Source organism: Coregonus clupeaformis, chromosome 24, assembly GCF_020615455.1.
Source record: "Coregonus clupeaformis isolate EN_2021a chromosome 24, ASM2061545v1, whole genome shotgun sequence".
NCBI lineage: Eukaryota > Metazoa > Chordata > Actinopteri > Salmoniformes > Salmonidae > Coregonus > Coregonus clupeaformis.
In genome coordinates, this window is record NC_059215.1 from 14,294,626 (window position 1) to 14,319,496 (window position 24,871).

A 24,871-nucleotide genomic window follows, 5' to 3' on the forward strand; every position below is an offset into this window, starting at 1 on the left:
CATGAGAGCCAGTTTCATCATAGCGCTTGATGGTTTTTGTGACTGCACTTGAAGAAACGTTCAAAGTTCTTGAAATGTTCCGTATTGACTGACCTTCATGTCTTTAAAGTAAGGATGGACTGTCGTTTCTCTTTGCTTATTTGAGCTGTTCTTGCCATAATATGGACTTGGTCTTTTACCAAAAAGGACTATCTTCTGTATGTCCCCCCTACCTTGTCACAACACAACTGATTGGCTCAAACACATTAAGGAAATAAATTCCACAACTAAACTTTTAAGAAGGCACACCTGTTAATTGAAGTGCATTCCAGGTGACTACCTCATGAAGCTGGTTGAGAGAATGCCAAGAGTGTGCAAAGCTGTCATCGAGGCAAAGGGTGGCTATTTAAAGAATCTCAAATATTAAATATATTTTGATTTGTTTAACACTTTTCTGGTTACTACATGATTCCATATGTGTTATTTCATAGTTGTGATGTCTTCACTATTATTCTACAATGTAAAAAATAGTACAAATTAAGAAAAGCCCTTGATTGAGTAGGTGTGTCCAAACTTTTGATGGGTACAGTACTTCTGCTAATGAAATTGTATAATAGACACTACCTTTTATTCATTTGCTTTTATCATATTATTTTGTCTATACATTGGAAATTACCCTGAACAGAGTTTGTCTCTGTTATAAATGTTTTATGTGTTTCTGTTTGTTAAAAAATACAGATAAAATAATTAATTTGTTGATGGCAATGTCTGAAACGTCTGACATTGCCATTTGCCAACATTAATCTTTTGTGTTTTTCTCCAGCCTGTCACTGAGGCGCTTGTCAAAAGCCCTTGACTTTGACAAGTGCTGTTCACAGATTCCACACATCAATCACGTGTTAATCATCTCATCACAACCTTAGGCCTATTGATAGGCTCCCGTCAACCTTGAATTAATTTGGTGAATTGTGTTGAATCTGATGGTGATTCATGAGTAGATGTTGGATATAAGAGTTGATGGTTTTGGTAAGATTATGGTCATTCATACAATCCTACTATTATAATGTGAAGTGCTACATGAAACAGACAACACACCTTAATCATCATATAGGCAATACAATGGTTTTTAAGATGTATATTGTGGTACTGTATTTTTGCCAACTGGTCAATCCCAAATTTGCCCAAAAATGCACTATCCATGTAGTGTCTCAAAATATATATTTAATTTTACTTTGATCTGATCAGGTCAATAATGCTTTTTGTTAATAAGCTAAATATAGCGTAGAATATATACTTTCATACAAAACAGCTCTATAGATTGAATTGGATACTTCTATTTGTGTCCAGTTGGCCCTGGTTGATCCGGCATGCTCACCTCCTCCCAAAGGGCGATCAGATCGGCTAGGAATGTCTGGATCTGTCAGACAAGAACTGTCCAATAACAGACACATTAGTTTTCATTTGCTTGTACTAGTAGTTGAAATGCCCTCTGGCTACCAGATATGTCTAATTACAGAGTTGATGAATGAGTAATATAGAGGATTCACAATTTATGTAAATGTCTGTATGATATCTGCTATATATTATGGCAGATTAAGAGAATCCCCTTGATCAGAAAAAGGAGGAGACAGGTAAACTATGCATCAGAGCACTGCACAACTGTCATGACCTGCACAGATATCAGTATGATAATAATTTCTAGTTGTTCCCCCAATCTATTCCCTGTGATGCACAATGCCCTATCCTGTGAGTGGTTAATGAGTAGTATTTTATTAGGATCCCCATTAGAAGCTGCAAAAGCAGCAGCTACTCTTCCTGGGGTCCACATAAAACATGACATAATACAGAACATTAATAGACAAGAACAGCTCAACGAATGAATTACATAAATATACAGTGGGGAAAAAAAGTATTTAGTCAGCCACCAATTGTGCAAGTTCTCCCACTTAAAAAGATGAGAGAGGCCTGTAATTTTCATCATAGGTACACGTCAACTATGACAGACAAAATGAGAAAAAAAAATCCAGAAAATCACATTGTAGGATCTTTAATGAATTTATTTGCAAATTATGGTGGAAAATAAGTATTTGGTCAATAACAAAAGTTTCTCAATACTTTGTTATATACCCTTTGTTGGCAATGACACAGGTCAAACGTTTTCTGTAACTCTTCACAAGGTTTTCACACACTGTTGCTGGTATTTTGGCCCATTCCTCCATGCAGATCTCCTCTAGAGCAGTGATGTTTTGGGGCTGTCGCTGGGCAAGACAGACTTTCAACTCCCCTCCAAAGATTTTCTATGGGGTTGAGATCTGGAGACTGGCTAGGCCACTCCAGGACCTTGAAATGCTTCTTACGAAGCCACTCCTTCGTTGCCCGGGTGGTGTGTTTGGGATCATTGTCATGCTGAAAGACCCAGCCACGTTTCATCTTCAATGCCCTTGCTGATGGAAGGAGGTTTTCACTCAAAATCTCACGATACATGGCCCCATTCATTCTTTCCTTTACACGGATCAGTCGTCCTGTTCCCTTTGCAGAAAAACAGCCCCAAAGCATGATGTTTCCACCCCCATGCTTCACAGTAGGTATGGTGTTCTTTGGTTGCAACTCAGCATTCTTTGTCCTCCAAACACGACGAGTTGAGTTTTTACCAAAAAGTTATATTTTGGTTTCATCTGACCATATGACATTCTCCCAATCCTCTTCTGGATCATTCAAATGCACTCTAGCAAACTTCAGACGGGCCTGGACATGTACTGGCTTTAGCAGGGGGACACGTCTGGCACTGCAGGATTTGAGTCCCTGGCGGCGTAGTGTGTTACTGATGGTAGGCTTTGTTACTTTGGTCCCAGCTCTCTGCAGGTCATTCACTAGGTCCCCCCGTGTGATTCTGGGATTTTTGCTCACTGTTCTTGTGATCATTTTGACCCCACGGGGTGAGATCTTGCGTGCAGCCCCAGATCGAGGGAGATTATCAGTGGTCTTGTATGTCTTCCATTTCCTAATAATTGCTCCCACAGTTGATTTTTTCAAACAAAACTGCTTACCTATTGCAGATTCAGTCTTCCCAGCCTGGTGCAGGTCTACAATTTTGTTTCTGGTGTACTTTGACAGCTCTTTGGTCGTGGCCATAGTGGAGTTTGGAGTGTGACTGTTTGAGGTTGTTGACAGGTGTCTTTTATACTGATAACAAGTTCAAACAGGTGCCATTAATACAGGTAACGAGTGGAGGACAGAGGAGCCTCTTAAAGAAGAAGTTACAGGTCTGTGAGAGCCAGAAATCTTGCTTGTTTGTAGGTGACCAAATACTTATTTTCCACCATAATTTGCAAATAAATTCATTAAAAATCCTACAATGTGATTTTCTGGATTTTTTTCCCTCAATTTGTCTGTCATAGTTGACGTGTACCTATGATGAAAATTACAGGCCTCTCTCATCTTTTTAAGTGGGAGAACTTGCACAATTGGTGGCTGACTAAATACTTTTTTTCCCCACTGTAAAATAAGAATACACACTTTCATACACTTATACCTTAACAACCCATGCAGCATATACTCCTAATCATCATCAATGTTGCCGGCAATACTGCAGCCTCTCGTTTCTTCTCATACATTGTAATCCTTTGCTCTACTGCTTCAACTGCTTTCTCTAAACAGGCTCTGAAATCCTAATGTCACAGCACCAATGTTCTGTAAACACCAGAGAGAATCCCACAACATCAGGAAGTCAAAGTGTTTCACACGATACAATAACCATCCGTGTCTGACGTAAATATTATGAACATTCAAGTCTAGTGACCCTCAACTTTGCACAAACAGAGTAATGCTGAGTCATGACTTTACAGCAGCACAGTAGCCTATGGTACCTTCTCCTGCTGCTTAGGAGTGTCCTCTGGAGCAACAGGTAATTCCCTAGTGTCTTTGGCCCTCTTGCACACGCTCTGGTACAGATTGAGAGTGGCCATCTTGATTGTGCCCAACAGAAGTGTCGTCTTGGCAGCTGTGTCCTGAATGTGGGCCCATCTTGATTCCTGTATATCAAGAAAGAAATGGTAATCCTTTGATCCTCTTAGATCTCAGACTCTCTTAGTAACCTGGCTGGTTTCCCCAACACAGACTAAAACCGGGAGGTTCAGTGGTGGATCGCCATTGAGTCAGCTTTTATGTCCAGGACTAGCGTTATTCATCTGTGTCCTGGAAACTGTGTCCCTCAGAGATAAATCACCATAAAATACACATTATAAGGAGAGTGATCATCTCATGTCTCACCCAGATGATGCCCTCAGCGCGGGCCTTGTCCAGCTGGCACTGTAGCTGGGCCAGAGTGTCGTTGCTCTGCTCCATGAAGCGGGCCAGCTGGGCTCGGGCCTTCTCTGTGCTGTCCTGATTCTGCTGGGTAGTCTGCACCAGGTCCTCCCGGGTCAGCATCAACGTGTCGTAGCGAGACATCACCTGTCTGGCCTCTGAAACTTAGAGAGAAAAAAATCTACCCCTAGCACCTATGGCCTAGGCACTTGTATAGACCTAAGATGATTGGACAAGTGTCAGCAATATTGCTACACTATTCCACCTGGCAAGTTGGACTCACCACCGTATTGCTTACAGCTATCCAATCCTGCCAGATAAAATTGCCTAGGGGCTAGTGGTTGTTTTGTCTGTGAAAGCCAGTCAAATCAACCACTACCACAGAGTGCTTCTAAACCCCATTATGACCTGCCTGTTCACTGGCCTGTACCACTTTATCCAGGTAACGGGGGTACAGTGAGGGAAAAAAGTATTTGATCCCCTGCTGATTTTGTACGTTTGCCCACTGACAAAGAAATGATCAGTCTATAATTTTAATGGTAGGTTTATTTGAACAGTGAGAGACAGAATAACAACAAACAAATCCAGAAAAACGCATGTCAAAAATGTTATAAATTGATTTGCATTTTAATGAGGGAAATAAGTATTTGACCCCCTCTCAATCAGAAAGATTTCTGGCTCCAAGGTGTCTTTTATACAGGTAACGAGCTGAGATTAGGATCACACTCTTAAGGGAGTGCTCCTAATCTCAGCATGTTACCTGTATAAAAGACACCTGTCCACAGAAGCAATCAATCAATCAGATTCCAAACTCTCCACCATGGCCAAGACCAAAGAGCTCTTCAAGGATGTCAGGGCCAAGATTGTAGACCTACACAAGGCTGGAATGGGCTACAAGACCATCGCCAAGCAGCTTGGTGAGAAGGTGACAACAGTTGGTGCGATTATTCGCAAATGGAAGAAACACAAAAGAACTGTCAATCTCCCTCGGCCTGGGGTTCCATGCAAGATCTCACCTCGTGGAGTTGCAATGATCATGAGAACGGTGAGGAATCAGCCCAGAACTACACGGGAGGATCTTGTCAATGATCTCAAGGCAGCTGGGACCATAGTCACCAAGAAAACAATTGGTAACACACTACGCCGTGAAGGACTGAAATCCTGCAGCGCCCGCAAGGTCCCCCTACTCAAGAAAGCACATATACAGGCCCGTCTCAAGTTTGCCAATGAACATCTGAATGATTCAGAGGAGAACTGGGTGAAAGTGTTGTGGTCAGATGAGACCAAAATCGAGCTCTTTGGCATCAACTCAACTCGCCGTGTTTTGGAGGAGGAAGAATGCTGCCTATGACCCCAAGAACACCATCCCCACCGTCAAACATGGAGGTGGAAACATTATGCTTTGGGGGTATTTTTCTGCTAAGGGGACAGGACAACTTCACCGCATCAAAAGGACGATGGACGGGGCCATGTACCGTCAAATCTTGGGTGAGAATCTCCTTCCCTCAGCCAGGGCATTGAAAATGGGTCGTGGATGGGTATTCCAGCATGACAATGAAGCACATTAAGGTCGTGGAGTGGCCTAGCCTGTCTCCAGACCTTAATCCCATAGGGATTAAGGGAGCTGAAGGTTTGAGTTGCCAAACGTCAGCCTCAAAACTTTAATGACTTGGAGAGATCTGCAAAGAGGAGTGGGACAAAATCCCTCCTGAGATGTGTGCATACCTGGTGGCCAACTACAAGAAACGTCTGACCTCTGTGATTGCCAACAAGGGTTTTGCCACCAAGTACTAAATCATGTTTTGCAGAGGGGTCAAATACTTATTTCCCTCATTAAAATGCAAATCTATTTATAACATTTTTGACATGCGTTTTTCTGGATTTTTTGTTGTTGTTATTCTGTCTCTCACTGTTCAAATAAACCTACCATTACAATTATAGACTGATCATTTCTTTGTCAGTGGGAAAACCTACAAAATCAGCAGGGGATCAAATACTTATTTCCCTCACTGTAGATGCCATTCTTCTGCACTCGTTTCTTCAGACAGTCCCTCTCTTTGATGAGAGATTTGGTATCCTCCTGTAGAGTGACCATGTCCACCTGCTTCTGATTAGTCAGTTCCCTCTTCCCTCTCTCGGCCGGCTTTCCTAACAGCTCGACAAGTTTATCTCAGAGAGGTCATGGAAGAGTATGACCAATTCATCTCTGAGTCTGACTGATCGGTAGACTACATTGTTTAGACTAAGAAGTGATGTTCAGAAGCTATGACAGTACCTTAAGAAAGTTGTCAAATTTCTGCAGATATTCCTTCATCTGGCCCCCCTCTATGAGCTCATCCTTGCGGATTCTCATGGCTCTGAGAGTTGACTCAAAATCCTGAAACCCAAACAGAATGTAAAGGGAGACTATCATACAGGAGGAGGATTGTCTGGTGACTTAGATGTACTATTTTTGTCTTACCATTTTATTGCCAGGACTTGTTTTAGGTACATTGAGCCAAATTTCTTGAAATAGGTTTCCCCACTCCTTGCAGTTTCATAGCTTTGTGGACCTCCGTGGCCTCCCGCCTCTTCTGCAGGAGACGGGAGGAGGGAGACAGCATCTCATCTCCGGCGGACGTGGCCTTCCTGTCAAAATGGTTGGTGGTGATTGACCATCTTATTCCTTAACATAACATTATCATTAGCAGAAGGCTCATGGTTTGCATTTGGGTAGGTAGAAGAAAGTATATTCATGTAACAGATAGAAGCTGCTAACATTTAAGGAGAAAGTTCCTAAAATGTCTAGGTTAAATGTCACATTTTTACTCACAATAGGTGGTCTTGAAGGTTCTTGCCAAAATAGCTTTTGAAATAGTCGGACTAATTTACTGACATGTTTAAAGTCTACTAATAATATTTTTCATATACAAGAAAATATATAATTCAAGGTCTAATGAGGCTTATGTTATTGTTTTGACTATTGTTTTAGAAAACCAATGCGGTTCACATAATTCAGTCAGAAAATAAGAGGTCTCATAGCAACTACAACTATTACAAATAAAAACAGAATAGAAAGAATGATGGACAAAATAAAATTGCTTGTTTTCTGGCAAGCTCCACTCATGGCAAGCTCCAGTAAAAGTTGTATAATTTGAAACGCCTAGCGGAGAACTATTGGCCATCAAGTTAGTGTGCTAAAATTTTGAAATATACATTTATGGACGCATTAAACATTAGGGTACAGACTATGGTCAGAGATTGATAAGAAATATTTGTTTTAATCTGGAATACAACGTATAGCTAAAGCTTTGTCACATTCTGATAGCATGAGCTTTTTCTTTTATAATTTCAATGAGATGACAGGATATCAGAAGCACCTCTCACGTTCAAGTTGGATTGGCTTGATGGGCACTTCTTACGTACCATACGGTCAAGCTGCTCCCACAACAGCTCAATAGGGTTGAGATCCGGTGACTGTGATGAGCCACTCCATTATAGACAGAATACCAGCTGACTGCTTCTTCCCTAAATAGTTATTGCATAGTTTGGAGCTGTGCTTTGGGTCATTCTCCTGTTGTAGGAGGAAATTGGCTCCAATCAAGCGCCGTCCACAGGGTATGGCATGGCGTTGCAAAATGGAGTGATAGCCTTCCTTCTTCAAGATCCCTTTTACCCTGTACAAATCTCCCACTTTACCACCACCAAAGCACCCTCAGACCATCACATTGCCTCCACCATGCTTGACAGATGGCATCAAGCACTCCTCCAGCATCTTTTCATTTGGTCTGCGTCTCACAAATGTTCTTCTTTGTGATCCGAACACCTCAAACTTCGATTTGTCTGTCCATAACACTTTTTTCCAATCTTCCTCTGTCCAGTGTCTGTGTTCTTTTTCCCATCTTAAAGTTTTATTTTTATTGGCCAGTCTGAGATATGGCCTAGAACTCTAAGGTCAGCATCCCGGAGTCGCCTCTTCACTGTTGAGACTGGTTTTTTGCGGGTACTATTTAATGAAGCTGCCAGTTGAGGACCTGTGAGGTGTCTGTTTCTCAAACTAGACGCTCTAATGTATTTGTCCTCTTGCTCAGTTGTGCACCGGGGCCTCCCACTCTTTCTATTCTGGTTAGAGCCAGTTTGCGCCGTTCTGTGAAGGGAGTAGTACACAGCGTTGTACGAGATCTTCAGTTTCTTGGCAATTTCTCGCATGGAATAGCCTTAATTTCTCCGAACAAGAATAGACTGACGAGTTTCAGAAGAAAGTTATTTGTTTCTGGCCATTTTGAGCCTGTAATCGAACCCACAATTGCTGAGGCTCCAGATACTCAACTAGTCTCAAGAAGGCCAGTTTTCAGTTGTGCTAACATAATTGCAAAAGGGTTTTCTAATGATCAATTAGCCTTATTAAATTATAAACTTGGATTAGCAAACACAACGTGCCATTGGAACACGGGACTGATGGTTGCTGATAATGGGCCTCTGTACGCCTATGTAGATATTCCATTTTTTTATCAGCAATTTCCAACTACAATAGCCATTTACAACATTAACAATGTCTACACTGTATTTCTGATCAATTTGATGTTATTTTAATGGACAAATTTTTTTGCTTTTCTTTCAAAACAAGGACATTTCTAAGTGACCCCAAACTTTTGAACGGTAGTGTATATTACAGAGCTTTGTCAAAACACGACAAGGGGTACGAACATGGCTGAATCGAGAAGATCCACAAAGAAATAAGAGATATCTCAATGACAAATAATATCCATCTGGTATTTAAGTTCAAAATTAGCATAAACTGGATAAAACAAATAAGTAATGAAAAACTAAAAAGTACAACACTGGGAAACTATCAGATTTTTTTTTTTACGGACTGACGTAACTGCTTTGAGAGAAAACAAAACAATAACAACAAATAAATAAATAAGTTAATTTCTTACACCAGTCTCAAACATTAAACGAAGATATGGACAATTGACATGGGCAAAGTACCTCGTGTCAAAATCCTGCAAAAACATTCTAAACTAAATATATTTCCCCAACCCCGATTACAATCTCAACTCTTTTCTCTACTTTCAGTTATTTGACATATTTTTTGTGCATCAAAAACGATCAGATCCATGTTAACTTGCTAATTAATTTGTAATGATTGTATCAGATATTTAACAGAGTTTACATATTTTTGGAGATACTTAAATGCACAACCCCAGTTGGAATTATAGACGCAAAGGCAAACAAATGTATGGAAACAATTAGACATTATTGCAGCAGAGGGTTAAAACCCCATAATTACAACATATATAAGCACTAATTTTAAAGAACAGGATGGATCAGAGAATCATCAACACGTATCAGGACATAGCAGTGTAACCTTCTTACCAAATAGACAAATGTCAAACAACTGTTTACAAGGGCAGCAAGCATGTAGTCAGTGAGTGTGGAGAGTATAGTGGTTACTGGGGTTCAGCTCAGTGGTCAATATGATTGATGCCTTGGTTAAGACCAGTTACTTCCGAGCAACATTGTGAAATGTAGAACTGTAGAATGTGATGGTAAATCCAAAGAATGAAGGTATTTACATTGTTTATAGTTATGCAAGTTAAATCATTTTGCAGTAAAAACAGAGCGGTTCTGCACTACTACAAATATTGTAGGCCCGATTGTGTAAGTTGTCCTTACACCTCGACTACTTCACTAGAGGGAAAAAAATTAATCTTGTTCCAATTCCTCAGACATAAATTTCACAATATATCATCAACACAAATTAATCATGAAGTTGACGCAGTGTCTAGAATGCACTGAAAACCCAAAATGCATCATCATACTTGAGATAATGCAACTTAAGTCCCACTGTAGACAGAAGGCAGACTTCGGCAATGGTTAAATCTGATGTTTAGAAGAGGCTGACTGTCCAGAAATGAAGGATGGGGCTAGGACTTAAACACATAATTGCACACTAGAACATCAGGCTTTTCTTTCCATCAATAAGACAGACCTGTCCTTAGAGCACACTTATGAGGATGCCCACATTAGAAGGGAAAGGGAGGGTTTTGTCAGCTTGTCTTCAGAACTCCTCATGTACATTCCGGGCATAGTCCATGAGCTTGCTGCCAGTGAAGTATTCGCTGTACTTGAGAATCTCCTCCAGTTCCAAATTGTGGTTCTGGTTCTCGTCGGCCACAGCGATCATCTGCTTAGCCTCGTTCAGCGCGTTGAACTCGTTCATAGGGTCCATGTACTCCTGGAGAGTAGTGATGGCATGAGGGAGAGACAGGGTAAAAGGAAGGAAATGTGAGTTCCATGTTTATCAGTGAGTCTAAAATGTTCATGGTTTACTCTGCAAGTGTAAAATGACTCTATCCTATACAAGATCCTGCAGTGTACCCAGTGGAAAGAGTTCTCTGTGACATTATGATATTTCTTCAGTCTGTGTTTACATACAGGCCTTTACGACCCATCATAAACCTAGCCTTTGTAGGGTTAAGTAGCTATGGATTTTTCTGACACGACACCCACCTCTAGTTCCTCCATGGTCACGATGCCGTCATGGTTTCTATCGATGACCTCCTGAAACTCCTTCTTCCGCTCTCGTACCCAGTCATCGTCGATGTCCTGGGCCTGCTGGTTCTCCACGGTGCCCATGGGCAGGGAGATGAACTCAGACAGAGTCAGCTTCTTGTCACCGTCCTGGTCTTTAAAAACAACACAAAATAAATATCACACTCAGACACCATTAGATTAGATAGTAAAGCTTTTCATGGTTGATCATGGTCATCCACAATTTATGTATTTATTCTGTGTACTTTAATCAATTCTCATTTTCTTATTCAATCATTGTTTTCACAAAAACCTAGTTATGGTCTTATGCATACATACTAACTGAAACTGAATTCAAATCATGTTTAGAAAGTACATACCGAGGTCGCGAACGATCTCCTTGACCATGTATTTGAGCATGCCTTTGCTGTGCTCGGGATGCAGGAAGGAGAGAAACTCTTCCTCGTTCAGCAGCTGGTCGGCTGGGGGGTTATCAGCCTGAAACCAACGGTCCTTCAGACTCTCCAGCACCTCCTGGGCTGCAGGGAGTCAAATAATGAAGTAATTTGATTGTCCAATGAGACACATTCAATACAAGCATTATTGGCAGAGTAAAATGAAAAATACTTATCAGGGACGTGGTCAGGACATTGGTTTGGGGGTAGGTCAATTTCAACAACAGTATGTTAGGATGTGGTAAGAAAAGCAGGAACTCCTGATTAACCAGAAGAAATGCATGGACTACAGCTAAAGTGGTGTGGCGCAGATTATATTGTGGTGGACTAACTTACTCTCCTCGTCCACCTTCAGTTCTTCACTGTTCTTTATCTTGTCAGCCATTTCCTTCTCGTTGAATCCTTTGCTGGCCAGAAACTTCACCCGGTATTCATCCCACGTCACATGTCCTATGAGGAGTATAGATAAGTTAAGGGACTGGAGTTTGACTGTGTAGGAAGAATTTTGAGCCGGTTGTGAGAAACAGTGCTGTATTGTCATCAGGTATGAGATGTATAGTGGCCCACACAGATCAGTTCAAAGGCCTAAAAGTAGGACATCATTTATTATTATTATTTTTTTTTTCACCTTTATTTAACCAGGTAAGCCAGTTGAGAACAAGTTCTCATTTACAACTGTAACCTGGTCAAGATAAAGCAAAGCAGTGCAATAAAAACAACAACACAGACAAAACATAAAGTCAAAAATACAACAGAAAATATATATACAGTGTGTGCAAATGTAGCAAGTTATGGAGGTAAGGCAATAAATAGGCTATAGTGCAAAATAATTACAATTAGTATTAACACTGGAATGATAGATGTGCAAGAGATGATGTGCAAATAGAGATACTGGGGTGCAAATGAGCAAAATAAATAACAATATAGGGATGAGGTAGTTGGGCGGGCTAATTTCAGATGGGCTGTGTACAGGTGCAGTGATCGGTAAGGTGCTCTGACAACTGATGCTTAAAGTTAGTGAGGGAGATAAGTGTCTCCAGCTTCAGAGATTTTTGCAATTTGTTCCAGTCATTGGCAGCAGAGAACTGGAAGGAATGGCAGCCAAAGGAGGTGTTGGCTTTGGGGATGACCAGTGAGATATACCTGCTGGAGCGCATACTACGGGTGGGTGTTGCTATGGTGACCAATGAGCTAAGATAAGGCGGGGATTTGCCTTGCAGTGATTTATAGATGGCCTGGAGCCAGTGGGTTTGGCGACGAATATGTAGTGAGGACCAGCCAACAAGAGCGTACAGGTCACAGTGGTGGGTAGTATATGGGGCTTTGGAGACAAAACGGATGGCACTGTGATAGAATACATCCAATTTGCTGAGTAGAGTGTTGGAGGCTATTTTGTAAATGACATCGCCGAAGTCAAGGATCGGTAGGATAGACAGTTTTACGAGGGCATGTTTGGCAGCATGAGTGAAGGAGGCTTTGTTGCGAAATAGGAAACCGATTCTAGATTTAACTTTGGATTGGAGATTCTTAATGTGAGTCTGGAAGGAGAGTTTACAGTCTAACCAGACACCTAGGTGTATTTGTAGTTGTCCACATACTCTAGGTCAGACCCGTCGAGAGTAGTGATTCTAGTCGGGTGGGCGGGTGCCAGCAGCGTTTGATTGAAGAGCATGCATTTAGTTTTACTTGTGTTTAAGAGCAGTTGGAGGCTACTGAAGGAGTGTTGTATGGCATTGAAGCTCGTTTGGAGGTTTGTTAACACAGTGTCCAATGAAGGGCCAGATGTATACAAAATGGTGTCGTCTGCGTAGAGGTGGATCTGAGAGTCACCAACAGCAAGAGCGACATCATTGATATACACAGAGAAAAGAGTCGGCCCAAGAATTGAACCCTGTGGCACCCCCATAGAGACTGCCATAGGTCCAGACAACAGGCCCTCCGATTTGACACATTGAACTCTATCTGAGAAGTAGTTGGTGAACCAGGCGAGGCAGTCATTTGAGAAACCAAGGCTATTTAGTCTGCCAATAAGAATGCGGTGGTTGACAGAGTCGAAAGCCTTGGCCAGGTCGATGAAGACGGCTGCACAGTACTGTCTATTATCGATCGCGGTTATAATATCGTTTAGGACCTTGAGCGTGGCTGAAGTGCACCCATGACCAGCTCGAAAACCGGATTGCAGTGTTGGTAACAAACTTATTGCTCTTAATCAATAGGTGACCACTATGGCTGTGTATCAGGGTGGTATTCATTAGTGATTTCTGCAGCATTAGTAAAGATATGATCAATACATGTTGATGATTTAATTCCTGTACTGTTTGTAACTACCCTGGTAGGTTGACTGATAACCTGAACCAGGTTGCAGGCACTAGTTAACAGTTTTAAGCTCTCTCTTGAGTGGGCAGCCTGATGAAAGCCAGTCAATATTTAAAATCACCCAGAAAGTATACCTCTCTATTGATATCACATACATTATCAAGCATTTCACACATGTTATCCAGATACTGACTGTTAGCACTTGGTGGGCTATAGCAGCTTCCCACCAGAATGGGCTTTAGGTGAGGCAGATGAACCTGTAGTCATTTTACTTCAAAAGTATTTAACATGTATTTTAATAGTATTTGTAGCAGGCATTATAGACAATTAACACAGGTCTCATAAACAATCTCTCAAGCACAAGTCCACGTGCTAGTGAGTAGCCAGCTAATCTTTATAGTTTAAGTTTAGCCAACTTGGATCTATTTTCTATCTAACAAGGTAGAACAGTTGAATTGTTATGAACACACCCTTCTGTCCGTCTCCAACTGTTTGAACAGCATGCTAGCCTGTCCACTTTGTTCAGATGTTGAAATCAAGTGGCCTACCTTACTTCCCAGAATGAGAATGAATTGCCAATTCCTTATATGATTGTGTTTTATGCTTATTGCACATTTATAAAACACTGCTAGCGGTACGTGGTACCGCGTGTGACAAACTGAGCATACATTTTCCAGAATCAATGTTCATTGTAGTGTTTTAGTAGTTAGTTTCTGCTCTGTGTGCAATTTGGGTAGTTGAGACATAAAAACTGTATTTTTAGAAAGGTTAATTCGATATATCACCCAGCCCTAAGGTAACCGCACCCTGTTTCAGTCAGTTTCTTACATTTCGTGCCTAATGAATAAGACCCAGATAAGTGGGTACTCTCTCTTACCATCTCCATCTGGGTCCACAGCATGGAAGCTCATCTTGTTCTCCCTCACAGCCTCCTGGAAGTGTTCTTCTGTCTTCTCCATGATCCAGCGCTGCATCTCCTTGGCACTGACGCTCTTGTCTTTATTAAAGTCCACCCTGAAAATGGTAGGGAGGAAAGCAGACTTGCAGATCTTCAGTTTGACATTTTGGTCATTTAGCTAGCAGAAGCTCTAATACAAATGACTTACAGTCAGCGTTTTAAAACACAAACACTCAAATGGAGTATCAAGTTCAAGTAGTTTATTAAAATCCACTATCATATATCTGCCTCAGCCCGAAACCCAGATCCCGAAACCAAGATAATTTGGTATAGTTCTATAACTGAGAAAGATGCAACCTTAGCTCAAAATATGTTTTCAACGATTTCAGCTTTTATGTTTTTCCAACACAGTCAATCCTTTTACAGTTGAAGTCGGAAGTTAACATACAGTGAGGGAAAAAAGTATTTGATCCCCTGCTGATTTTGTACGTTTGCCCACTGAAATGATCAGTCTATAATTTTAATGGTAGGTTTATTTGAACAGTGAGAGACAGAATAACAACAAAAAAATCCGGAAAAACACATGTCAAAAATGTTATAAATTGATTTGCATTTTAATGAGGGGAATAAGTATTTGACCCCTCTGCAAAACATGACTTAGTACTTGGTGGCAAAACCCTTGTTGGTAATCACAGAGGTCAGACGTTTCTTGTAGTTGGCCACAAGGTGTGCACACATCTCAGGAGGGATTTTGTCCCACTCCTTTTTGCAGATCTTCTCCAAGTCATTAAGGTTTCGAGGCTGACGTTTGGCAACTCGAACCTTCAGCTCCCTCCACAGATTTTCTATGGGATTAAGATCTGGAGACTGGCTAGGCCACTCCAGGACCTTAATGTGCTTCTTCTTGAGCCACTCCTTTGTTGCCTTGGCCGTGTGTTTTGGGTCATTGTCATGCTGGAATACCCATCCACGACCCATTTTCAATACCCTGGCTGAGGAAAGGAGGTTCTCACCCAAGATTTGACAGTACATGGCCCCGTTCATCGTCTCTTTGATGCGGTGAAGTTTTCCTGTCCCTTTAGCAGAAAAACACCCCCAAAGCATAATGTTTCCACCTCCATGTTTGATGGTGGGGATGGTGTTCTTGGGGTCATAGGCTGCATTCCTCCTCCTCCTCCAAACACGGCGAGTTGAGTTGATGCCAAAGAGCTCCATTTTGGTCTCATCTGACCACAACAATTTCACCCAGTTCTCCTCTGAATCATTCAGATGTTCATTGGCAAACTTCAGACGGGCATGTATATGTGCTTTCTTGAGCAGGGGGACCCTTGCGGGCGATGTGGGATTTCAGTCCTTCACGGCGTAGTGTGTTAGCAACTGTTTTCTTCGTGACTATGGTCCCAGCTGCCTTGAGATCATTGACAAGATCCTCCTGTGTAGTTCTGGGCTGATTCCTCACCGTTCTCATGATCATTGCAACTCCACGAGGTGAGATCTTGCATGAAGCCCCAGGCCGAGGGAGATTGACAGTTCTTTTGTGTTTCTTCCATTTGCGAATAAATCGCACCAACTGTTGTCACCTTCTCACCAAGCTGCTTGGCGATGGTCTTGTAGCCCATTCCAGCCTTGTGTAGGTCTACAATCTTGTCCCTGACATCCTTGGAGAGATCTTTGGTCTTGGCCATGGTGGAGAATTTGGAATCTGATTGATTGATTGCTTCTGTGGACAGGTGTCTTTTATACAGGTAACAAACTGAGATTAGGAGCACTCCCTTTAAGAGTGTGCTCCTAATCTCAGCTCGTTACCTGTATAAAAAGACACCTGGGAGCCAGAAATCTTTCTGATTGAAAGGGGGTCAAATACTTATTTCCCTCATTAAAATGCAAATCAAATTATAACATTTTTGACATGCGTTTTTCTGGATTTTGTTGTTGTTATTCTGTCTCTCACTGTTCAAATAAACCTACCATTAAAATGATAGACTTATCATTTCTTTGTCAGTGGGCAAACGTACAAAATCAGCAGGGGATCAGATAACTTTTTCCCTCACTGTACACCTTACCCAAATATATTTAAACTCAGTTTTTTAAATTGTTTATCTTGGGTCAAACGTTTCGGGTAGCCTTCCACAAGCTTCCCACAATAAGTTGGGTGAATTTTGGCCCATTCCTCCTGACAGAGCTGGTGTAACTGAGTCAGGTTTGTAGGCCTCCTTGCTCTCCCACGACTTTTCAGTTCTGCCCACAAATGTTCTATAGGATTGAGGTCAGGGCTTTGTGATGGCCACTCCAATACCTTGACTTTGTTGTCCTTAAGCCATATTGCCACAACTTTGGAAGTATGTTTGGGGTCATTGTCCATTTGGAAGACCCATTTGCGACCAAGCTTTAACTTCCTGACTGATATCTTGAGATGTTGCTTCAATATATTCACATAATTTTCCTTTCTCATGATGCCATCTATTTTGTGAAGTGCACCAGTCCCTCCTGCAGCAAAGCACCCCCACAGCATGATGCTGCCACCCCCGTGCTTCACGGTTGGGATGGTGTTCTTCGAATTTTCCTCCAAACATAACGATGGTCATTATGGCCAAACAGTTCTATTTTTGTTTCATCAGACCAGAGGACATTTCTCCAAAAAGTACAATCTTTGTCCCCATGTGCAGTTGCATACCGTAGTCTGGCTTTTTTATGGCAGTTTTGGAGCAGTGGCTTCTTCCTTGCTGAGCGGACTTTCAGGTTGTGTTGATATAGGACTCGTTTTACTGGATATAGATACTTTTGTACCCGTTTCCTCCATTATCTTCTCAAGGTCCTTTGCTGTTGTTCTGGGATTGATTTCCACTTTTCGCACCAAAGTACGTTCATCTCTAGGAGACAGAACGCGTCTCCTTCCTGAGCGGTATGACGGCTGCGTGGTCCCATGGTGTTTATACTTGTGTACTATTGTTTGTACAGATGAACGTGGTACCTTCAGGCATTTGGAAATTCCTCCCAAGGATGAACCAGACTTGTGGAGGTCAACAATCTTTTTTCTGAGGCTGATTTCTTTGGATTTTCCCATGATGTCAAGCAAAGAGAGTTTAGATTGAGATTTTAGTCATTTAGCAGAAGCTCTTATCCAGAGCGACTTACAGTTAATTGAGTGCATACATTTTTTTTCAAACTGGCCCCCCGTGGGAAACGAACCAACAACCCTGGCGTTGCAAGTGCCATGCTCTACCAACTGAGCTACACGGGGCTAAAAAGAGGCACTGAGTTTGAAGGTAGGCCTTGAAATACATACACAGGTACACCTCCAATTGACTCAAATGATGTCAATTAGCCTATCAGAAGCTTCTAAAGCCATGACATCATTTTCTGGAATTTTCCAAGCTGTTTAAAAGGCACAGTCAACTTAGCGTATGTAAACTTCTGACCCACTGGAATTGTGATAAAGTGAATTATAAGTGAAATAATATGTCTGTAAACAATTGATGGAAAAATTACTTGTGTCATGCACAAAGTAGATGTCCTAACCGACTTGCCAAAATTATAGTTTGCTAACAACAAATTTGTGGAGTGGTTGAAAAACAAGTTTTAATGACTCCAACCTAAGTGTTCCGACTTCAACTGTACATATAGGGTAAAATAATGGAACGGTAGTGAGGATTTGTCAAGGAACCTGCTTTTCTGGCAAGTGGAAATTTGTCAAGGGTGACAAGTAGGACTAAAATCTCTGGACTGTTTCTCATCAACAGTATTTATAAATCAGCCTCCTAGCTTTTACTACATGGCACCTAGCTTACCCAGTATGGGGTAGATGAGGACAGGTATTTCCTTAGACTGCTGTGGCTTATCTCTTACATGTGCACTCACGTCCATGTTCTCAGGAACACTGCTTTGCTTATCATAACAGATAGCCTATTTGTTTATGCCGCCCTATTCTTTGAAATTGGAACCGGTGCATGAAAGGTGTACACATTAAAGAGATTTTCTGATACTTTTGTATACTTTTTAGCCAGTAGTTCTGAAAGTAAAAGCCAAAAGTGGTCATCGAAAATTGTGTACTACATCACATACACTTTATATACAAAAGTATGTGGACATCTCTTCAAATTAGTGAATTCTGCAATTTCAGTCACACCTGTTGCTGTATAAAATAGAGCACACAGCCATGCTATCTCCATAGACAAACATTGGCAGCGGCATCGTCATAGGATGCCACCTTTCCAACATGTCAGTTCGTCAAATTTCTGCCCTGCTAGAGCTGCCCCTGTCAACTGTAAGTGCTGTTACTGTGAAGTGGAAACGTCTAGGAGCAACAACGGCTCAGCCGCGAAGGGGTAGGCCACACAAGCACACAGAACGGGACATCCGAGTGCTGAAGCGTGTAGCGCGTAAAAATAGTCTGCCCTCGGTTGCAACACTCACTACCAAGTTCCAAACTGCCTCTGGAAGCAACGTCAGCACAATAACGGTTTGTTGGGAGCTTCATGAAATGGGTTTCCATGGCCGAGCAGCAAGCGTTGGCTGGAGCGGTATAAAGCTCGCTGCCATTGGACTCTGGAGCAGTGGAAACGCGTTCTCTGGAGTGATTAATCACGCTTCACCATCTGGCAGTCCGACTGACAAATCTGGGTTTGGCGGATGCCAGGAGAACGCTACCTGCCCCAATACATAGTACCAACTGTAAAGTTTGGTAGCGGAGGAATAATCATCTGCGGCTGTTTTTCATGGTTTGGGCTAGGCCCCTTAGTTCCAGTGAAGGGAAATCTTAACGCTACAGCATACAATGATATTCTAGACAATTCTATGCTTTCAACTTTGTGGCAACAGTTTGGGGAAGTACCTTTCCTGTTTCAGCGTTACAATGGCCCCGTGCACAACGCGAGAATGGTGTGGAAGAACTTGACTGGCCTGCATTGACCTGACCTGGCCCTGACCTCAACCCCATTGAACACCTTTGGGATGAATTGGAACACCGACAGCGAGCCAGGCCTAACCGACAAACATCAGTGCCGACCTCATTAATGCTCTTGTGGCTGAATGGAAGCAAGTCCCTGCAGCAATGTTCCAACACCTAGTGGAAAGCCTTCCCAGAAGAGTGGAGGCTGTTAAAGCAGCAAAGGTAACTCCATATTAATGCCCATGATTTTGGAATGAGATGATCGACGAGCAGGTGTCCACATACTTTGTCATGTAGGGTATGTGCAGATGTGCACCACGTCATTGCTCTCTCTCGCTCAAATGGCACGGGGCTGAAGCTCATTATCTAGAATTGTAATTGCTAGGGGGCTGGCCCGTGTGAGGGGAAATGTAGGGGAAATGGTGCAGCACAGCTTCCAGAAAAACTGTTGCTTTCAACTAGGGATTTTGTGGCTAATTGAGGTAAGACAGTAATTCTGCACATAGATTATGCATGTATGAACTAGACATTGACACATCTAGCCCAAAGCGGAAGGTTTAAAAAAAAAAATACTTAGTCGCCAAAGTTCTGGAGCACGTCTTTAACTGGATGTGTATAGGCTATGGTTGAAGTCGGAAGTTTACATACACTTAGGTTGTAGTCATTAAAACTTGTTTTTCAAACACTCCACAAATGTCTTGTTAACAAACTATAGTTTTGGCAAGTCGGTTAGGACATCTACTTTGTGCATGACACAAGTAATTTTTCCAACAATTGTTTACAGACAGATTATTTCAAATGTATCACAATTCCAGTGGGTCAGAAGTTTACATACACTAAGTTGACTGTGCCTTTAAACAGCTTGGAAAATTCCAGAAAATGTCATAGCTTTAGAAGCTTCTGATGGGCTAATTGACATAATTTGAGTCAATTGGAGGTGTACCTGTGGATGTATTTCAAGGCCTACCTTCAAACTCAGTGCCTCTTTGCTTGACATCATGGGAAAATCAAAAGAAATCAGCCAAGACCTCAGAAAAAGATGTGTAGACCTCCACAAGTCTGGGTCATCCTTGGGAGCAATTTCGAAATGCCTGAAGGTACCACATTCATCTGTATAAACACCATGGGACCACGCAGCCGTCATACCGCTCAGGAAGGAGACGCATTCTGTCTCCTAGAGATGAATGTACTTTGGTGCGAAAAGTGCAAATCAATCCCAGAACAACAGCAAAGGACCTTGTGAAGATGCTGGAGGAAACGGGTACAAAAGTATCTATATCCAGTAAAACGAGTCCTATATAAACATAACCTGAAAGGCCGCTCAGCAAGGAAGAAGCCACTGCTCCAAAACCGCCATAAAAAAGCCAGACTACGGTTTGCAACTGCACATGGGGACAAAGATTGTACTTTTTGGAGAAATGTCCTCTGGTCTGATGAAACAAAAATAGAACTGTTTGGCCATAATGACCATCGTTATGTTTGGAGGAAAATTCGAAGAACACCATCCCAACCGTGAAGCACGGGGGTGGCAGCATCATGCTGTGGGGGTGCTTTGCTGCAGGAGGGACTGGTGCACTTCACAAAATAGATGGCATCATGAGGAAGGAAAATTATGTGGATATATTGAAGCAACATCTCAAGATATCAGTCAGGAAGTTAAAGCTTGGTCGCAAATGTGTCTTCCAAATGGACAATGACCCCAAGCATACTTCCAAAGTTGTGGCAAAATGGCTTAAGGACAACAAAGTCAAGGTATTGGAGTGGCCATCACAAAGCCCTGACCTCAATCCTATAGAACATTTGTGGGCAGAACTGAAAAAGCGTGTGCGAGCAAGGAGGCCTACAAACCTGACTCAGTTACACCAGCTCTGTCAGGAGGAATGGGCCAAAATTCACCCAACTTATTGTGGGAAGCTTGTGGAAGGCTACCCGAAACGTTTGACCCAAGATAAACAATTTAAAGGCAATGCTACCAAATACTAATTGAGTGTATGTAAACTTCTGACCCACTGGGAATGTGATTAAATAAATAAAAGCTGAAATAAATAATTTGCTCTACTATTATTCTGACATTTCACATTCTTAAAATGAAGTGGTGATCCTAACTGACCTAAGACAGGGAATTTTTACTAGGATTAAATGTCAGGAATTGTGAAAAACTGAGTTTAAATGTATTTGGCTAAGGTGTATGTAAACTTCCGACTTCAACTGTACATAGATATGACCCAAACTCCCCCTAAGAAAAGTGGACTCAACAATTGATCACAATTACAACCTTGCATTTTCACACAGTCAAATGCAAATAAAGGCTATATTATGGTGAAAAAATCCAACACAGACACACTAAAAAGCTAATGCTGTGTCATCATCAGGTGAATGTACTCAAATCAGAGAGTTGAAAGTAGTCAGCTGTACATGACTCATGAGTCATGAAATTGAACACCAGTCATCCCCACTTACTTGCTGAAGATGTCAATGAGCTTCTTCCTGTTCCTCCTGGGCTCGGAGTCCTCCTCAAACTCCTCCATCTCCTTACCCAGGAACACCTCCTGATGGAAGCCCTTGTTGATGTGACCGTCCATCTCCAGCTTCACCCCATTTAGATGGTCTGGGGGAAGGATCTCATTCTCCTCTTTACTCGTGGGGTTGTTTTTGTCCTTCAAGGCTGACATGTTAGCTGGCCGGGCATGGACGTCCATGGTGTTGTGGAGCAGGCAGAACAGGGCCATGGACACAGCCAGAAGGTGTCTACACCAAGCCGTCCTGCAGTACATTGCCATGGCTTCTTCCAAGTTCAATGTCCTTGCTTGCTCAAAGGCTGATTAACACACATGTCAACACAACATTGGGTAAGTTTGCCATGTGGCTACCTTCCATCATCACTGATTACCATTAGCTAGTGTTCTTACTAGCTACATTTTAGTTAGCTAGCTACAAAGCCTAACACAATGCTTTAAAAACGTTTATAACTAGCCAGCCAGGTCATATCCGGAAGTGCTTTAAATGATGCACACTCACATTAAGCTAACGTTAACAAGGCAGCACACAGTTAACGTTAGCTAGCTACATAACAGACAGCTATAGCTAATCGCGTATGAGGACAGCTGCCTCGCCAAGGTTGACCTACCTGATTTTGAGCTCCAACGACACAAATCTGTAACGCAGCTCGGGAATAAATGGCAGGAAATGGAAGAGATAGCCTACCTAGCTAGCTAACAATGACAAGAACGCATAGTCGTACGAGAAAAACAAACCGACCAACCACAACTGTCAGATTGGTTCTATTTCCTGTACACGTGGCTACTCCAATGTTCACGCACGAACAGACCCTCCTCTTTAGACTTTAGCTGCCGAATCGATCCACAGACTAGTGGTGCCCGGGTCAGCTGTTTGTTCACCCTCACCCGCCCGCAATTGCTAATAACCCATCCGCAACCGCCGAATAAATGTGACAAAGTGAAAATCTGAGGGCCGAACCCAACCCTAAACCACAAATATAGAACATGCGCTATAGGCTACAGTCAAAGACTGCAGAACGATTTTTTACGTTGTTTCCTGATAAAGATATGTTTCTGTTTATAATTTCCGACATTTTGGTAGGCTATTTGTTCGTCAACTTGTCTATAATTAGATACATGTAGCTTCTCTTTTGTCATTATGTTGCCCTAGAAGACTAAATAAACCCTTTCTCAACAGAATAATGTAATAGATCGATAGAATGAACGCTTCAATCTAGTTGACATTGTTAACGTGTTCTCGTAATCTTTCGCGGAGGTTTAGGGACTGGGGAGAAAATACAATAAAGACATTTTTTTACGGAAAACATTTTCTGTGCAAAATATCCAAATGACATCAATTTGACCGGTTCCAATGAAAAATAAAGCTGTGAAAACGACCCAATGTGTTTCTGATAACATTTCAGTTCGGCTTCGATGCTTATTTGATGTGGTTGAAATACTATAGGCTTTTATTATGATTTTATGATGAAGACAGCACCTCTACAGATGGTATCTAACTGAGCGTTGCATTCTCTCAAGATGCAGAAAGAAATCATATTTCTCCACTCCAGTTCCCGTCCAAATATTGCCTACATTTGGTGTATAATTTTACTGCAAGAAATGCTTAATTCTGGAGGAGTTATTATTAAGGATATAGCCCTATTCGCACGGGATTAGTATTACTAGAGAACGTTGGTTATATATTTATTACCCCAGAATGTCCGTTATTCCAGAGGATGATTCGGACGGGAATCGTTTTTTCCAAACTGCCCCCTGTAATTGTTTCATTTCTTTTCTACAACTTGAGAGTTATGACGGAAGCCTAGAGGTTTTTTCTAGGCGTGAAGATATTTCAAGAAGTCCAGGCGATAACAGGCTACACTGATAACTCGAGTTTGGGTCCCAAGTTTTGAAACCATACCAAACCATCTTTGGTATAGTGTCGCCATAATATTTGAATTGAGGAAGTGTGATCATAATCATTCGGATATTTTAGCGATCCGCAGTAGAATACGGATGTAGCCTTCAGATGTGAGCTAAAAAAGCTAACTTGCACGTAATATGCGTTCTTAGGCTATAGATGAGAAAATTAACTTGTTCCAAACGTTTAGCTCAGTTGAATGCTGCTTTGCGATCCATTAACAGCAAGGGTTGCATTAAATACGCGCAATATTTTATAATGATGGATTTGGCGATGTTCAATTCGCACAAAACGTATAAACAAAAGCATTCACTGTGAAAGTCGAAACATGTAGACCCTTCGTTCAATTTATCGAATCAGTTATTATTTTCTTGCTAAAACCGCAAGCAACACCTGTCAAACACAAACATTTCTCTCAAAACACAGGGATGTCGATTCGCATGGGACAAGTACTTTCAGAGGTCTTTGGAGTTTGCCAAAACATTAGGTTATTCTGGTTAGTCAATGTCCAGATTTCAGTTTCCATTTGACCCATCTTTATTTATTTTTATTTATATATACTCTACCAGTCAAAAGTTTGGACACACCTACTCATTCAAGGGTTTTTCTTTATTTTGGCTATTTTTTACATTGTAGAATAATAGTGAAGACATCAAAACTATGAAATACCACATATGGAATCATGTAGTAACCAAAAAAGTGTTAAACAAATCAAAATATATTTGAGATTCTTCAAATAGCCACCCTTTGCTGGTGACACTGTCTGTGATTTATTTAGAATTCAAGGCACACGTAACCAGCATGGCTACCACAGCATTCTGCAGTGATACGCCATCCCATCTGGTTTGGGCTTAGTGGGACTATCATTTGATTGTCAACAGGACAATGACCCAACACACCTCCAGGCTGTGTAAGGGCTATTTTACCAAGAAGGCGAGTGATGGAGTGCTGCATCAGATGACATGGCCTCCACAGTCCCCCGACCTCAACCCAATTGAGATGGTTTGGGATGAGTCGGACCGCAGCATATGTGGGAACTCCTTCAAGACTGTTGGAAAAGCATTCCAGGTGAAGCCGGTTGAGAGAATGCCAAGA

The 24,871-nt window shown here is 41.8% G+C and overlaps 2 protein-coding genes across 2 annotated transcripts; both read right to left on the bottom strand.

Moving 5' to 3' along the window:
- Nucleotides 1–1,312: 1,312 nt before the first annotated feature.
- Nucleotides 1,313–6,887, bottom strand: LOC121538420 (coiled-coil domain-containing protein 42-like). The gene is made up of 7 exons (XM_041846400.1): nt 6,810–6,887; nt 6,560–6,661; nt 6,295–6,439; nt 4,693–4,743; nt 4,249–4,442; nt 3,846–4,010; nt 1,313–1,396 (listed from the first exon to the last, which is right to left on the bottom strand). The coding sequence occupies exons 1-7, from the start codon at nt 6,885–6,887 to the stop codon at nt 1,313–1,315; spliced, it is 819 nt and encodes a 272-aa protein (XP_041702334.1).
- Nucleotides 6,888–9,386: 2,499 nt separating this feature from the next.
- LOC121537981 (45 kDa calcium-binding protein) lies at nt 9,387–22,704 on the bottom strand. The gene is made up of 7 exons (XM_041845677.2): nt 22,485–22,704; nt 21,818–22,175; nt 14,449–14,585; nt 11,592–11,705; nt 11,181–11,339; nt 10,780–10,955; nt 9,387–10,504 (listed from the first exon to the last, which is right to left on the bottom strand). The coding sequence occupies exons 2-7, from the start codon at nt 22,135–22,137 to the stop codon at nt 10,328–10,330; spliced, it is 1,083 nt and encodes a 360-aa protein (XP_041701611.1). The 5' UTR covers nt 22,138–22,175; nt 22,485–22,704; the 3' UTR covers nt 9,387–10,327.
- Nucleotides 22,705–24,871: the final 2,167 nt, after the last annotated feature.